General features: G+C 43.4%; 1 protein-coding gene across 1 annotated transcript in view; it reads right to left on the bottom strand.

Moving 5' to 3' along the window:
• Window positions 1–236: 236 nt before the first annotated feature.
• Window positions 237–16,437, bottom strand: part of LOC142803577 (echinoderm microtubule-associated protein-like CG42247) — a 39,656-nt gene continuing 23,455 nt past the window's right edge. Inside the window, exon 8 of the mRNA XM_075888780.1 lies at window positions 237–2,132. Within this exon, the coding sequence (XP_075744895.1) occupies window positions 1,971–2,132 (162 nt within the window). The 3' untranslated portion in view covers window positions 237–1,970. The remainder of the gene's footprint in view (window positions 2,133–16,437) is intronic.

Below are 16,437 nucleotides of genomic sequence, written 5' to 3'. Positions count from 1 at the left end.
GGGTACAATGTTTTCTAGAAGACTCGTCAAAATAGGCGAGGAGGCATCGGTAAATAAATAGCGTACTGCTCCGAGGCGGTCTTCATAATTAGCAAATAAGCCTCGGTAATTTCGAAGCTACACTGCTTTGAATGGTTCAACTCGGAGAAAGTCACTAGAACGTCGCAAAAGAAAAATACAAAAAGTGAGAAGCAGAGACATTAAACACAGATGTGTTCACTGTGTCTGCTTCTGACTCTCCGCTTTTCCCCCTTTTCGACATTTTAGTGGCCTTCTTCGAGTTTAAATATGAACTACCTTGCCAAACAAGCAACATTCTTCAGCTCTGAATGACCCAAAAAGGTTGCTTATGTGGCTTGTCGATTTGACATGATACGAGTGGAATACTGCTGTAAGCAAGCACTCCAGTGTGTCAAGCCTTTCTCTGCTCTCGTCTTATGCACTTTTTCCCTGTATATGTACGGCTCGTCAGAATCGGTGAGAGGCCTCGTAAATATCAACGGTTCACTGCTCTGAATGCTGCAGCTGGAAGTAAGCCCCTTAATTGTAGAAAAAGGGAAAAACAAAAAAAGAAGCCGGCTGCATCTTACCCTGGGGGGAACTCGAGTAAATGCGTCACAGATTGGTGGAAGTATCGCGTGAATATAGCGTAATTGGATATGGGTTTAATTGCTATTTCATCTTTATTATTCTTACTTATTGAATGAAGGAGATGCGTTGCCTTCAGTGAGTAGTGGGACGCTGACGTATGGTTGTGCCCCACTACTAGGTGAAGGTAATGTTGCTTCTATCGCATCTACTGGAGTCAAGCAAAGCGTCCACTAAGAAAAAAATTGAGTATGTGACTTTTTCTAGAGAGTCCTGAATTGCCACCCAGCTGTATGACTCCCTTCAAAGAGGCTCTTGCGGGTCAGGGAATCAAGTGATATTCAAAAGAATTGGCATGTCCCTGTGACGACAGTCTTATACGTGGCAACGCAGAACTCTAATTAAACAGGCAAATGGCTTTTCTTTTGTTATAGTGCAACTCCAATGAACTCACAGGTTTTTATTGAATTCGTCATCATTCTTTGTAAACCGTAACAAATGATGTATGTTCTTTCCAATGAACAGTATTTCGAAAGACACCGCTTGAGTAATCTGATCTGCCCTCTCGTTCTTTTTGTACATCTGACTATCAAACTCGCCCTGTTTTCTATGTTTATTCGTATAGTACTTATAGCTCTCGCAGCAGCGATTAATACTAGTTTCACAGGTTTTACTTATCTGCAAGCACACGAAATTCCTCGATCGATACCGCATGATAAACACACAAGCTAGCCTGTCATGTGGGCGTGCTTGTACCGACGACCTCGGAAGAATTCGTTAGCAGCGTAGCTGATCAGAGTGCATGAGTCAACAACATCTCTTCTTTAGAGCAAACCCCACATTGCAGTCAGTTATACACTCGCGAGAGGGCTCAAACAAATAATGAAACGCGGCTTTGATGTTCCCCAAGGCTCTAAGCAACTTATGCAGTATTATTCTTCTAAAGAAAAAAAAACTCTGTCAATGTTTTGGTGGGTGATTTTATGGGAATAATTGCTTGGCTTAAATAAAACACGAGCAAGTTATGAACTTCTTTAACGAAGAATTCATGAAGAATTGCTTCGGATGTACGCATAACAAGATAAACGAATTTCACATATGGTACTGCCACAGGAAGCACTGATTGATTTTGAAGCAGTGAAAACGTGTTGTTGCACCAAGCTCTTTAGGATCTGTTGTTTTCTAAGTAGGCACAGATGGCTGTGAAACCTCGCAGCGCTACAAGCATCAGAAGCAGCAGCTTGTGTGCCACTTCTCTACATTATGTTCGTGGAAACATTGAAGACATGTTCTCTGTGAAGACCTGGTTGATTCGGCAGAATGTGGCCGTTGCTATTCCAGCACATGATGTCCATCATGGTTGTCGAAACAACCTGCGTAGTTCACGTGACGCGATCCGTCTCAGGGCGGACACGGTTTGAGGCCATTTTCCAGACGACGAAGTAGCCAGCCTGGGCCAGCAGAGTGACCAGGTACTTGTCGCTGTGCAGGAACCGAACGCACGTCACGGGAGACGAGCTGACCTTCTGCTCCGTGAACCCCGCCTGCGAACATTGGCAACATTCACGGGTCTGCGTAGGGGAGCGTACTGACGGGCAAAATGAACAGACTTCACACCTTTAAGTATATCATAGTGGTAAGCAGCTCCGATGCTATCTCTCGATGTTACGCGAGCTCCACACTGTGGTCAAAATGTCCAAAAAAAATTACACCATCTCCTCTAAAAGGAATCATCTGGGGATGCAAAGTAGCGCTGGCGTTCACTTTTTTTCCATTTTTGTTTCCATTTGTATGTTTTCGCGTATGTTTTATATGTGATTGATTGATATTTGGGGTTCAACGTCCCATAATCACCATACGATTATGAGAGACGCCGCAGTGGAGGAATCCGGAGAGTTTGACCACCTGGGCTTTTTTATCGTGCACCCAAATCCGAGCACACGGGCCTACAACATTGCCGCCTCCATCCGAAATGCAGCCGCCGCAGAAGGGATTTGGTCCTGCGACCTGCGAGTCAGCAGCCGAGTACCTTAGCCCCTAAACCACCACGGCGAGGCTGTTTAATATGTGTGTAGAGTTGTATATATGTTGTACACCACTTATGTCACCTCCCCTCCCTTAAGTGTGTATTACCCTGTGTGTGCCACAAAGTGAATACCCAGCGCTGCTAGGAGAGTGGAACGGCGCGAGCGAGCACAGCATTCACACGAGTGAACAGCTGGGGCGAGGACACAAACGGGAAAGAGAAACGAAGCGGTGGCAGCACTCTCGTCCACCCCCCTTCCTCGTATGAGTGCGACAAGAGGGTCCCCGGCGAGCGTCTGCTCCCCCATTGCGCATGTGCCAACTCTGCCCTCTCCTCTTGCTCACGTGAGGAGAGGGGAGACAATTGGCGCATGCTCATTGGGGGAAGCTGACGGTCGTCGAGGGACGGACACAACCCCGAGTAAAAAGCTGCTTCGCAACTCATAAAGGTTCGAGTTTTGCGTGCCAACACCACGATATAATTATGTGGGACGTGGTATTGGAGGGCTCTGAAATTGTTTATCACCTGGGTTCTTTAACGCGCTCCCAAATCACGGGGGTCCGATTGTCTAATAGGCATCTTTTCTTTTTTATGGCTGCTAGGGAGAAGCTTGTCCTCATTCGCGACGATGGTTGTTGTGGCATAGTAATAGCCAAGATGCGCCAGGACATGAATGGTAGCCTAAGGTGGCTGTATAAGGGCCTCGAAATCCTGCGCACTAAGTTTGTGAAGAATACACGCACTATATAAAACAATAGAAGCGATATAGAATTCACCACTCAACTGCTGGCCCCACCGCGGTGGTCTGGTGACTAAGGTACTCGGCTGCTGATCCGCAGGTCACGGGATCGAATCGCGGCTGTGGCAGCTCCATTTTGTTGAAGGGGAAAATGCTGTAGGCCCGTGTGGTCAAATTTGGGTGCATGGTAAAGAACCCCAGGTGGTCGAAATTTCCGGAGCCCTCCACTATGGCGTCTTTCATAATTATATGGTCATTTTGGGACGTTAAACATCACATGTTTACCTATATCTTTATCGCAATGAAATACTGTGCCCATGCACAAGATTTACCAAGTCAACAGACGTTTCTCACAAAAGTCTCTTTGAGACAGTAGTGCCTAGTAGTGCTTCACCATTTTAGTACAGATATGGCATATTATTAAGAAAACGGTGCGACAGAAAAGAAATGAAAAAAAAAAAACTTGTGCACAAAATGAAAATAGTTGTCTGCTGTGACGCGAAAGCGTGTCTTTATTCTGTGCTTTTAATAACTTGAGTGTTGAGCCAGAACTTGAGTTCGTGTCGTAGAAGAAGAACATAAACTTAGTTGCTGAATCAAGTACTCTTTTTGTTTTATTGCGATAGCAATTACATGGACTCTCTCAGATGATTTTTTCCATCGGCGTTGGTCGACGCCGTCATACTCCATTTATGTATATGTATGTGTACATGTATATATAGCATCTGTATAACTACTGTGTCGACGTGATGGAAGACAAATGAGAAAGAAGACGTCGGTTAAGGGGATGTGAGCCACAGGGTTTTTTCGTAGAGCAAAAAGAACATGAAGACAGGAGCTTGACCGACCTGCCACAGGGGGTATGAGTCCAAAGAGAGGGTGAGCAAAAACAACGCAAGAATGATTCATCGGGAAAGAGGCTGCGGGACTGAACTAATCAGAATAACCTTAATCGTTTAAACTCTAGAGTTCCCAGATTCATGTAACGTAACTCAAAGTCCGTCTTAGATTTGGTGTTTGCTAGCTCAAATGTTACTATTGTCTTGGATTGTTCTTGATACTGCTAAACGTAGGGATCACCATCTCCTGGTATTTGAAGTTAGCATTCCATTAGTGATGGTAGTCCACCAGATGCAAAGATATGTAGACTACTGTAAACTTAAAAAGAATTTACAGTCAACTTTGTCTCTCGTGCCCAGTACGGTAAGAAATGTTAAAAGTATGAGCCTTTGTTGAACTTTAGAGCGTAATTAAAGAATTACAAATCAGTGTATCTTCGATGAAACGAAACTAAATATCTGATGGTGGAATTCGGATTGTGCTAGAAATCATAGACGCCGGAAAGCTGCATGGAAAAATCCCCTTGCCAACCAATGTCTTACTAATTGGAGAAATTATTTGTATGCTAAAGATACGTTTAAAAGAGCAGACTCAGTAGCCAAAGTTATATTTGTCTATCTGAGAGTGGTAACAAGAAAGCTGTGTTAAGATTTTTTCGTAATCATAAGGCTATTGCAGCACTCGTAAATATTGACTCAGTTATTTTTTCCTCACTGTATTTCGAAGATATGTTATCGGAAATCGCAGAATAATAGAATATATTTGCATCACAAATGCAAATGAAGTTGGTAAAACCTTCATACGAAAATTATTTTGTTGAAGTAACAAGGAATGAACTTGCGCACGTAGTTCGTCTTCGGCCAAACACAGCTCCCGGACCAGATGGTGTCACTTCAGGAATGCTATAAATATTGATTGAAATCTTTCCTGAAGACCTTCTTAACGTTGTAAGCCACTCACTTAGTAATAGTTGGATACTTCCTGACTGGAGACCTGCAAAAATAATTCCACTTCTTAAAAAAAACAGGGACTAGGAATGCAGATAGGTAACATTAGGCCGATCGCTTTAACATCACATGTTTTAATTTAATAGACAGAATACTTTACCTTAGAATTATGAAGTTTGTAACAGATAATGCAATACTCAGAATGTGCCAGATTGTAGTTAGACCAGGTTACTCGACACGCTGCGCACATGTTCATTCAAAGGCTAGTATAAAGCTGCCTCGGCACAGGCGACTATATGTTGCTCTAGTAACCCTTGATTTAACCAAGGGATATTTTAGTTTTAACCAGGCTGTTTTTATCATTGCCCTAAAGGACTCAAACTTCCCGAAGAACATTGAAAATTGGATGTATGAATTTTGAAAAGATAGAAAGTTCTGTTGCTCTCCCGCCGAGGTGGTCTAGGGGATAAGGTACTCGGTTGCTGACTCGCAGGTCGCGGGATCGAATGCGGGCTGTAGCAGCTGCATTGTCGTTGCAGGCGAAAATACTGTAGGCCCTTAATGCAGCATTCCCAATTAGGGCGCCCCCGAACTGAGCCTTGAACGTATACATACTAAGAAGCTATAAGTATAGCTGTGCGCCACCACCGAAATTTCGAGAGGTACCACGCCTCCACCACGCCATATTTACGGCACGCCGCCATTTATTCTTGATTGCGATAGCAGTTATATGTACATTCACGGCTGGACTTTGCCGCCGGCGTCATTTATTTTATATGTATACGCATTCATATATATGAAAACACAAGAAGGAAACATAATCCAGAAGAAAACTTCGGTGCGCGAAATCAAACGTCCGACCACTTGTGAGTGCGAGGCGTTAGCCACAGAGCAACGATGGAAGAATCGCACTGTAATCGCACTGCAGATATAGCGTGTAAGAATTGTAGGGAAGTGAAGTGTAGTTGAGAAGAAAACCAAAGGAAGAAGCTCTGTGTCATTTCATTCAAACAGCGGGCGAATTTCTTACAGTGAAGATGACGCAGCTTTCTATAAAAATGCTAGGCCGCTTCGACGGTTTCTGTATATTTTTTATGAGAAGATTGAGAGATTGTAACATCTTTGCATCTTTGCAGGCTTTCGTCGTCGCTGTCATGTTCCGTATAGATACCCAATCAATAACTTTTCTACACACATTTTACGCTGTTTCCGCGGATAAAATCTCGCGAGTGAAAAACACAGTTGAAGCATAGTAGAAGCAAGCTGCCCACATCAATCACATGGAGGGCGCATTGGATAACTTGTAATGCCTGCCCTTGATTGCTCCTCAACTGGTGAGGAAACCCTGTCCGTCTTTTGCTGGATGAAGGAGTATATATATGAAGAGATACTCAGGTAGAAGGCTGCGCGGGGTCATCTGCAATCGTGAACACCAGCGCGTTCAGCAGGCATCATAAGGGCTCGCATGCTCTTCTACCTGCTGAGATATCACTCTTCAGGCTGCTTTTTTCCCCGAAGCGGCCGTATTCCCATATATACAAGTCTTGAAATAGATCAGATGAAAAAAAGTTAGCTGCAGCCTAAGTTCGTTATGGGGCTGCGCGCTCCTATCTCATGGTGTAATATGTGAGGTCGTGGAAGGGTTTCATGGCCATAAAACTGTTCAAGTCTCTTCAATCTAGCGTGTTCTCCTCAAAGAGCTGATATCAAAAACGGTTTGAGCATTTTTAATGTTGATGACACTTCCGTACTGGACACTTTAGCATCATCTTTCGGGGAATTTGAACGTCGTGGCAAATTTTTCAATGTAGATGCGCTCTGTCTTAAAATTTGTGCGTCAATGCCTATCAAATCATATGCCTCAAAATTATATTATATGAAACCAAGACAGTGTTGGTATCATAAAGATATGATTCATCTTCCTCGTCGCGGAAAGCGAATACGTAAAAATTGTAACGATACAGCTTAATATTGTGATGCATTAATTTAGATGCTGAAATGAAAGAAGCTTTTTTTTTTTGGTGAGCTTGGGTGGCATGCAATTATTTGTAGAGAAAGGGGGGACTCCGTCAGAGAGAAACGCCGATCCGGCCCCTTCTGCCTTCACTAAGGAAAAGGGAAAAACAGGTGTTTTGTTTTAGCTGAAGCTACACTGACACATTACATATGGGGGGGGGGGGGGGCAGATTTAGGGCAAAGATGGGGAAAGCACACAAGGTCCGTTTGAAAAGTACAGGCTAAATCTTGGGCCAGAAGACACAGACGGCGTGCATGTAGTCAGCCATTTGCACAACTCCCCGAAGCGCCTGTGCTTGAAACCGGCTGGCACTGGTTGGGCTCTCCCACTTGCAAATAATAAGGCAAACATAAGTAAACGGAATTGCACAAAATATAAAGAAAGTGAAATATGAAAATGGAACAAATAATAAGAAGACATAGATGAATAGGTCATATAGTGCGAGAGATACAAACGCAAGTCTGGAAATTCCGAGAAATGCAAACAAACAAAAAGTAATGAAAAGTAAAATATAATACTAAAAAAAACAAGAACGAAGATACATATACGAGCAGAACATGGAATGATGGTCGCTTGGTCCGTTCCCCCGAGATAACTACTGGGCACTTCTTTTGAGCATGTCGAGGAAAATAAAATAATTATGCCAAGCTCAATTCAAGTCCCCTCTCACTTGTGCACACCTCAAGGAACGATAGGTTGCCGACGCTTTCATTGATGCCGTGTGTTAGTGTTCGAAATTTGTGCATGAAATATGACTCCCTTTGTTTCCGTTCACGAGTCTCGCGGAAGCTTGACTGGAGGAGAGCGACTCATATTTTAACTAAAGGACCCCTGACAGCGAAAGTATTGTTTACGAGTTTTTTTACGGTAATTTGTAGCTTTGTGTCTGGTAATGCCGAAATTGTATCGTAAATGCTTTAACGCATCATATAATTCATGCTAGCGGCGTTAATTCAGAACAATTTTACGTTAGTTCAAAACGCCCGCCTAAATACCACAGGAAACTAGTGCCCCACAGCGGAGCAGCACCTGAAACTACGGGTGCTCAAGTTTCGGTGAGGCTAAAACACGCTGTTTTTAAATAGGGAGACCCACCAGTGGTTAAGAAGAAAACGGCTTTGAGCATGTCTCCCTCAGAAAAAAAAAACAAATCTTGCGTACTCACACCTCGAGAGCAGACACCTCAAGAGCAGTCCGACGACAGAGCGAGAGGGATGACGAACAATAGGTCTCATCGGGTGACAGTCGTTGTATTGTGCGCGCTCCACAAATGTTCTTGACCTTTGCAACGTCATAAGTGGATCCCCTAGCTACGTGAAACCACCGAAAATGTCGATTGTACCTGAATACTCGGAGGAGCACGCACCCTTACTTTGAAACCAAATTAAACTAACTTCTAGGAAACGCTTGCCACTGATAATCGGTCTGAGGCCATTCCACATGCAGGACTATGAAATAACACAAGCATCTCGAGTTTCCAAATTTGGTGTCAGAAGTCATTTAGTGAGTCTCTGGCAAATTCAGATGCTTGAAAAAAGAGAGATTTGGCAGAGTGCGTGCGTGGGCTCTGTGGTATTGAAGCGTAGTATGAACATTGCAATGGAGCATATGTACCACATTCTGGCTGCCACAATTCAGCGAGTTCTTAATTTTGAGTGTGAAGTCTGAGGACGAAGCCTTGGGAATACAGCTTGGGGTCATGTGTTTGCAGACTTGGGAACGTTGTTTCCCTCACGGCTTACAAACCAATTCCTTGCTTTCAGACTCGGTCGTCTTAACTCTAACTAAAATGTCTTACGCTCTTTTGGCGGATCCTTGGCATGGCCTAGGAAATCTGACACGTCCGAACAAATTCGGTGGTATCGGTGTTCTTCCGAGTTTGGAATGGCTGTCTTGCACTGATAAGGGTGGGTAACCTTAAAAAAAGACACTGAGGGCAATCTGTTGGTTTTTTATATAAGTTTGTGCAAATTTGTGTCTAATTAATTTGAACAGAAACATCAAAAAGTTTATAGATACTTGGAGTAGGTGTGTGTAAACGAGATTGAAGAGCGAGTTGAAATAAAATGATCTATGAACAAAAGCAGGCTTTCCTCTCCGTAGTCCCAAATAATGAATGTATCGTCCAAGAATCTTTTGTAAACGAGAGGCTTCAATGTTCTGGCTGCAAGAAAAGGTTCTTCAATGGATGCCATAAAAATATTCGCCTATTCAGAAGCCATCTTTGTACCCATAGCTGTGCCGTTTATTTGGAGAAAGTGCTTATTATCAAACTCACAGTTATTGTGGTTAAGTACTCACCGCAGTAATGTCAACAGCGTGTCCTCGTATAAGCGTACCGGCATACTGGCCTTTTTGAAAACTGCGACTGTTGCATCAATGCCATCTGACTGTGGTATGTTCGTGTAAAGTTACCCTAAATCCATTGTCACAAGGATGATATCCTTAAGAATATCGCGTCTGGTGGTTTCACCGAAAACGTGGTCAGTGTCCTTGATGTATGAGGGGATAGTTGGAACAATATCCTTAATGATGAAGTCTAGCGCGCTTGACATTCTTTCCGTTACTGTGTCGTTGCTTCAAACAACAGGACGACCGGGCTGGTTGGCTTTGTGTATTTGTGTATTTTAGGGAGCACTTCAAACCAGCCAGGAGCAGACTGAATCGGTTGCATTGCCTTGAACATATCAACCGCGATTTTTCCGTTTTTACGCAGCAAACTTAGTTCATGGATTATTTTTGATTGGAATAATTTAGTGGGGCCCTCTTGAAGTTCCACATAAAAGTTCTTGTACTCCAGTTGCCGATAGCCTTCTCTCAAGTACTCAGTTTTATCTAATATTACTATCGCACCACCATTATCGGCAGGCTTAATTAATTACCAAATCCGCTCGACGGCTTAGGAGCTCCAGTGACTTACGCTCTTCCGAGGAGAAATTGTTTTTTTGGCGCCTTGTTTTTGAACAAGCCGATATTGTGTCTTTTTGTACTGCAGATATATACATATCTAGGTTTCTGTCCCGCTGCTCTGGTGGTGATCAAGTTTTTTTCTGAAGAACCAGGGAACGCTGTTCGGCTCGGTTCATAATCATGGAAGTACTCCTGTAGGCGCCCTTTGCCGGCAAAGTTATTTAAATCCTTATACAACTGAAATGCATTAAATTTTCTACTAGCCAGACAAAATGTGAGGCCCTTTGAAACCAGTCTGAATTTGGTCGCAGATAGCTGTGCTGAAGAGAGATTAATTACACTCGGAGGCGCTATTCCACATCCCCGTTGATATCTATCGGTGTTGCTGGTATAGGTGCGTGTGTAGTAACTGTCTCGGTTATTCCATCCTGCTCCAGTTTTCAACACCTCCGCTCTTTTGTCACTGCTATTTTCTGATTTTCATACTTCTCGAGATCCTTAATGTCCTCTAAATGACCGTTATATTTCTTTTAGCTCAAGAGATTTTCGTTTACTGTGCTGAATAATGATCTGCGAGAGCTGAAGTGATGCATCATGAAGTGTTTTCTCCCATTGTTCTTGTTCTTCTCGATTAAATGTTGTCATTGCTGGATTTTTTTAATTTTTTTATTTATTCATACTGTCAGCCCAAAGGCCAAGACAGGAGTTGGGGTTACATACCTGGCACGTACAAAGAACATATGTGGAAACAAGTTTCACACTGTACGCTCAAGACGCACACTATATGGAAATAACAAAAACAGAAACGCGAAACTATATCAGAATACATCCCGCATAGGTCACGGATAAAATAAAGATGTTCGAATACATCTCGTACACGTCACCAAAAAGAGAAAAAAGATTTGAAGTGATATAGTACATATTGAACATATTGATATAGTACATTGAACATATTCAACCGACAAGGAACAAGCAATTTGGTTACAAATATTCTGACAAAGCCTTTTCGAACCTTTGTAAATCGCAATGTTCGACTATGTATTGAGGTAATTAATTCCAGTCATCGATGCTACGAACCAAAAACGAATCCTTGAATAAAGCTGTTCTGTAGCTAAGTGGTGTGATATGTTTCGAGTGTTTTGTTCGAGTGTTTCGAGATTTAGTTGGAAAGACAAACCTTTCGGTACTGAATCACAGGTTCACTATGACGTAAGAGCCCAGTAGTGAGGGTCGTATTTTATACGTTTCTCAATTACCTTCCTAATCTGTTGAAATGAACGCGATCATCGTTTCGGGGAATGGACCATATATGAACTCTTCGGCAGTCACTTAGCGTTCGACCGTGCTGGTCATCGAGCCACTTCGCTATAACTGCGGAGGTTGTAGGCCATTGTCAGTGGGGTTGCACCAGTGACAGGCCTCGGAGCAGCTGGCATGGGATTTTACCGTCAGGGAGAGCTTGTGGGGACCATGTTTCCGGCAGGTGCTGGAAGGCCGGCACCAAAGTTGGCAGCGTTCCTGGTCGGCTGAAAGCTCTAAGAGTGCCAGCGGCTCGTCCTAGTGGTCAGTAGGTCTCTGTAGTGAAGCGCAGGCATCGCTACGCCCTCAAAGCTTGGGTGAAAACCATTAGTGGCGAGGACCCTCGAAGGCGGCATCTCATGGAAGGTGCGGTCGAGATAGAAGACACCACGACCAAATTCTTTCCGATGGCACTGTTTCTGTGGACATCTGTTCGTGCACTTGAGCTTTGTTGAAAACTTCACAGATATTTCGGTCCATACAACGTACTGCGGAACAAACATATCATGACATGTACCTGTGAGTTTGTTCTTTGCGTCATTTGTGCGTGAGAAATGTGGGGCACGTTTCGATCTGCTTTCCATTCTGCGCGTTCATTGCTTCGCCATTGTGGCAAAGCTGCGCCCTTTTTTGATGACTAAAGAATTGACCATTTCGTTAAAGAGCACCTTTATGACCCAGCACCCAAACTAACCGAACTTTTCTCAAATGGGGGGCATTAATGTACGAAACACCTTTAATATGTGCGATTCAGCACCAACATAAAGTGCAGTGCAAGGAGACAGAGAATCTGTAATTATAACACCCGATAAAATTTTCGCGTCTAACTTTCGTAAGGCGAGTACCGCTGCCAGAAACTCAGCCACAAAAACTGGTATGAATTCAGGTAGTCAGAGCGAATAGGACCAATCCAAGTTTGGGCTGAATATACCAACAGCTGATTTTTTGTCACACTTTGATGGATCTGTAGCAATAATTGCACTTGTTTTTACGCTCTGCAAGCGTTCTTGCAATAAACTATCTAGAGAGTGGTGGGGGAGTAAATCTGCATTATTATGAAAAATGTCGTTAAATTGAATATCAACATGGGGAGAATTATTGCTATCCGGCCTTATCTCGCAGATACGTACATTCAGTGGGTACAGTAAACGTTGCTCAAATATAATTTGTGGGGTATGAAACCATGACCATCTAACGCCAACAAATATTTCCGGAAAGAATACGAATACTGTCTCCTATTGCTGGAGTGGTAGATAGATTTGCGGAGTTTAACGTCCCAAAACCACCATTTGATTATGAGAGACGCCGTAGTGGAGGGCTCCGGAAATTTTGACCACCTGGGGTTCTTTAACGTGCACCCAAATCTGAGTACACGGGCCTACAACATTTCCGCCTCCATCGGAAATGCAGCCGCCGCAGCCGGGAATCGAACCCGCGACCTGCGGGTCAGCAGCCGAGTACCTTAGCCACTAGACCACCGCGGCGGGGCTATTGCTGGAGTGGTGACTCACATATACTTAAAAACGTCTGAACGGTCAAGATACAAAACTTGCACGAAAGAGAAGGAGCTCTCGATTGTACAGGTATAAAACGCTGTTAGAAAAGTTTTTAGGGAGACCAAGGCATAAGTGCAACGGTTCTCTTGCTAAAAGATTGAGAGGCCGGATTTTGTAGGCTACAGCACCAGAGAAAAGCACGCATCCGAATCCCAGAATAGGACGAACATAAATTCGATATATTATTACTAGTGTATCTCTTCTCATGCCTATTCGATAACTGCTGATCCTACACAACATGCCGATGGCTCGTGCACCCTTTCCAGCTATGCATTCAATGTGTTGGTGCCAATTTGGAGATGCATTATAAATTACTCCAAGATATTCAATAAATTCCACCTGTGGTATGTCCTCAAAATGGTAAGATAATAAGATGTGCACGAGATATTATAAGGGGAAGACCAGAAGGGCACATTTACTCGGATTTAGCAAGAAGTGATTTTCGTCAAGTCGTATTTCGTACAGGGTGTTGGGATAAGACTTCAGGTGGTCGTAAAACGTCTGAATGGTGTCTACCGTGGCAAAGAATGTGATATCATCTGCATAAACATAAGTTGTTATGTCCTGGTTACGTGAAAAAGTTGCCATTAGCACATAAATAACACAGGGGAGCCTTGCGGTACTCCTCTCGTTTGTGTGTGCATATATAGTCGATGAAAAGCCGCCTTTGAAACTATAAAACTTCCTGTCCAAAAGGAATTTTGAATCTATGTTACTATGCATGCCAGAAATTTGAGGGATTCAAGTCGATCTATTGGAATATCATGCTCTACAGTATCGTATGCTTTATCGATATCCAAAGTAACTAAAGCTGCATATTTCTTGTCCCGTCGGGATAACTGTATACGACTTTCTGAATCAACATGAGCATTCCGTATGGAACACCCTGCCTTGAACTCGATTTGACTGGCGCTTAGAATTGACCTCTCGTTAATAAATCTATTGATTCCAGTATGTATGATTCTCTCAATAAATTTCACGAGATTTGATATCAAGGCAATTGGCCTTATGTAACTGTCATTTTGTTTCTTCAGGAACGCTATAACTTTAGCTAGTTTCCATTCTTGTGGTACCCATGAGTTCTTCAACGAATAGTTCACAATATCTAAAAGGACATTAGGCCATTCTCGAAGTAAAACCTTTAACATGGAATTGGTAATACCAACTGGTCCAGGGGCAGTCGTTGGTAAACAAGGTACAGTTTCAGTCAATTCAGACACAAGAGTTTCTGTAAATTCATGCGTAGGTACATGCATGTTGCGAATAGCCGAGAGATCTGTTCTAAAGCGGCGTTCCAAACCTTTATTATCTCCTTCAGCGAGGCGGTCATCTCTAGCGGCGTCAAGATACATGATTGCAAAGGGAAAGGTGCTGGCAGTACCTTCCTTGACCGCAGATACGCGAACAGAGCACGCTTATTGTTTGATTTGGAAAGATAATCGAAATGTCAACTGCCATATTCTTTCGCACGTTTAACAGTGTGCTTAAATACGCTGGCAGCCCCGCCGCGGTGGTCTAGTGGCTAAGGTACTCGGCTGCTGACCCGCAGGTCGCGGGTTCAAATCCCGGCTGCGGCGGCTGCATTTCCGATGGAGGCGGAAATGTCGAGGCCCGTGTGCTCAGATTTGGGTGCACGTTAAAGAACCCCAGGTGGTCAAAATTTCCGGAGCCCTCCACTACGGCGTCTCTCATAATCATATGGTGGTTTTGGGACGTTAAACCCCACAAATCAATCAATCAAATACGCTGGCAAAAACTGATAGTCTTGCCAATTCGTTTGGCATTGATTATGCAGACGTTTCTTCTAAGCGGCTTTCCATCTTCTGTATTCGCGCGTACATTCATCAGTCTACCAACGAGAGGATGGCCCTTTACTCAATAGAATAATGAACTCTTGAATTTTTCAGATATCCCTCTAGTATGGAGCCGATCTTAGATACGATTTCGTGACCATTGTCATTCTGTAGTTTTGCAATGGCCGAACGCAGACAGGTTTGAAATTTCTTATGGTTGACATACACTGGAAGTTGCTGCTCTAAAGTTGTTCCAATCATCCAGTACCTCCTCGGCCGTACCTTTCTTTTCTTTCTCGAATAAATCTCAATGCTTCAAAGAAGCTTTATGTTTTTTTCCCTTAAGAAATGAACACTTATTTACTTCCTCCCAAATAAATGTTAGATTTATTGCATAATGGTCGTGCGAAAAAGTACATGTTGGATTCGCTTGTGAAACCGCAACCTAAATCGCATGAAAGTGGACTACTTGGCGAAGTAACACATGTGCAGAAGCTCCGCCCACGTTGCTTTGACTGTGCTGCCGCAGAACGTTGTCGCCGAGTATAATCCCTTCAAGCCACTCATTCTCACCATGAACGCAAGCCAGCACGACCGCGTCGCTATTCACTTTCAGTATTCTCCGTCTTGTGTATATATACTTATTGGGAGACCCTTAACTTGAAAAGTTAAGAGTACCGTCTGTTTTTAGAGCTCACCCCGCCACGGCGGTCAAGTGGTTAAAATACTCGGCTGCTGACCCGGGGGTTTTGGGATCGAATCCCGACGGCTGCGGCCGCATTTTTCATGGTGGCGAAAATGCTGTAGGCCCGCGTGCTTAGATTCGGGTGCACGTTAAGAAACCCAGGTAGTCATATTTTCCGAAGCCCTCCACTACAGCGTCTCTCATAATCATATAGTGGTTTTAGGACGTTAAACCACGCATATCAATCAATCATCATTATTTTTCGCACAGCGACAACACGAGCCCTATCAAGTGGCCCTATACTTATCTCACTTTTGTGATAATTTACTGCTACATTACTTCCTCACGTTTCTTATCGCCCCGTTTCACTGTCATTAATGTTCAGCGCAAGCAGCGCCTGATGCATTCGAGAGGCTTCATGACTGTAGTAGATCATTTTGGTAAGATTACGCGCGCAACGCGAACATTTTCGACCTTCGTCATCGTCACGACCTCGCGCCAGTACTTTATTGTTTGAACATCGCTTTATTTTAGCAGCGGAGTTGTTCTAGTGCAGGGACTGGCGATATATGGGTGTCCGCGTTGCACATCACCCTTCTGTACTCAGGTACACTCGTAGATGGCGCAACTATATTGGTGGTGGACGAAGTGGTAGCCGCTCAGTGAAACAGATATGGGCGTTTTGAGAGTGGATAGGAATTAAAATCACTGCAGCAGGGGCTTCTACAAGCTTTTTCCCGTGTATCTATACTCTAGCAATAACGTTACCACAGAGATCTACATGAAATCACAATACATCACAGAAAATAACAAAGAAAGCGCAGGAGAACTACAAGTAGCTCCACTGTTTCTGCAAATTGAGCACTGTAAAAGTGGGATAATGTTTTTATTCTTATGGAACGCTTTTTTGTTAGGTACTTCTATAGTAAAGTTTGACATCCTCATTTAAAATTTTCCGTCAAGTTTCAATCAAACGTATTGATGCATATGAAGAGAGGAAGATATGATACTTAAAGTTACGCAGCTATGCTAAAATA

The sequence above is a fragment of the Rhipicephalus microplus genome, chromosome 3 (genome assembly GCF_043290135.1).
Source record: "Rhipicephalus microplus isolate Deutch F79 chromosome 3, USDA_Rmic, whole genome shotgun sequence".
Classification (NCBI taxonomy): Eukaryota; Metazoa; Arthropoda; class Arachnida; order Ixodida; family Ixodidae; genus Rhipicephalus; species Rhipicephalus microplus.
Note: the sequence above shows the minus strand (reverse complement) of the source record. Positions and strands in the feature narration are given on the sequence as shown.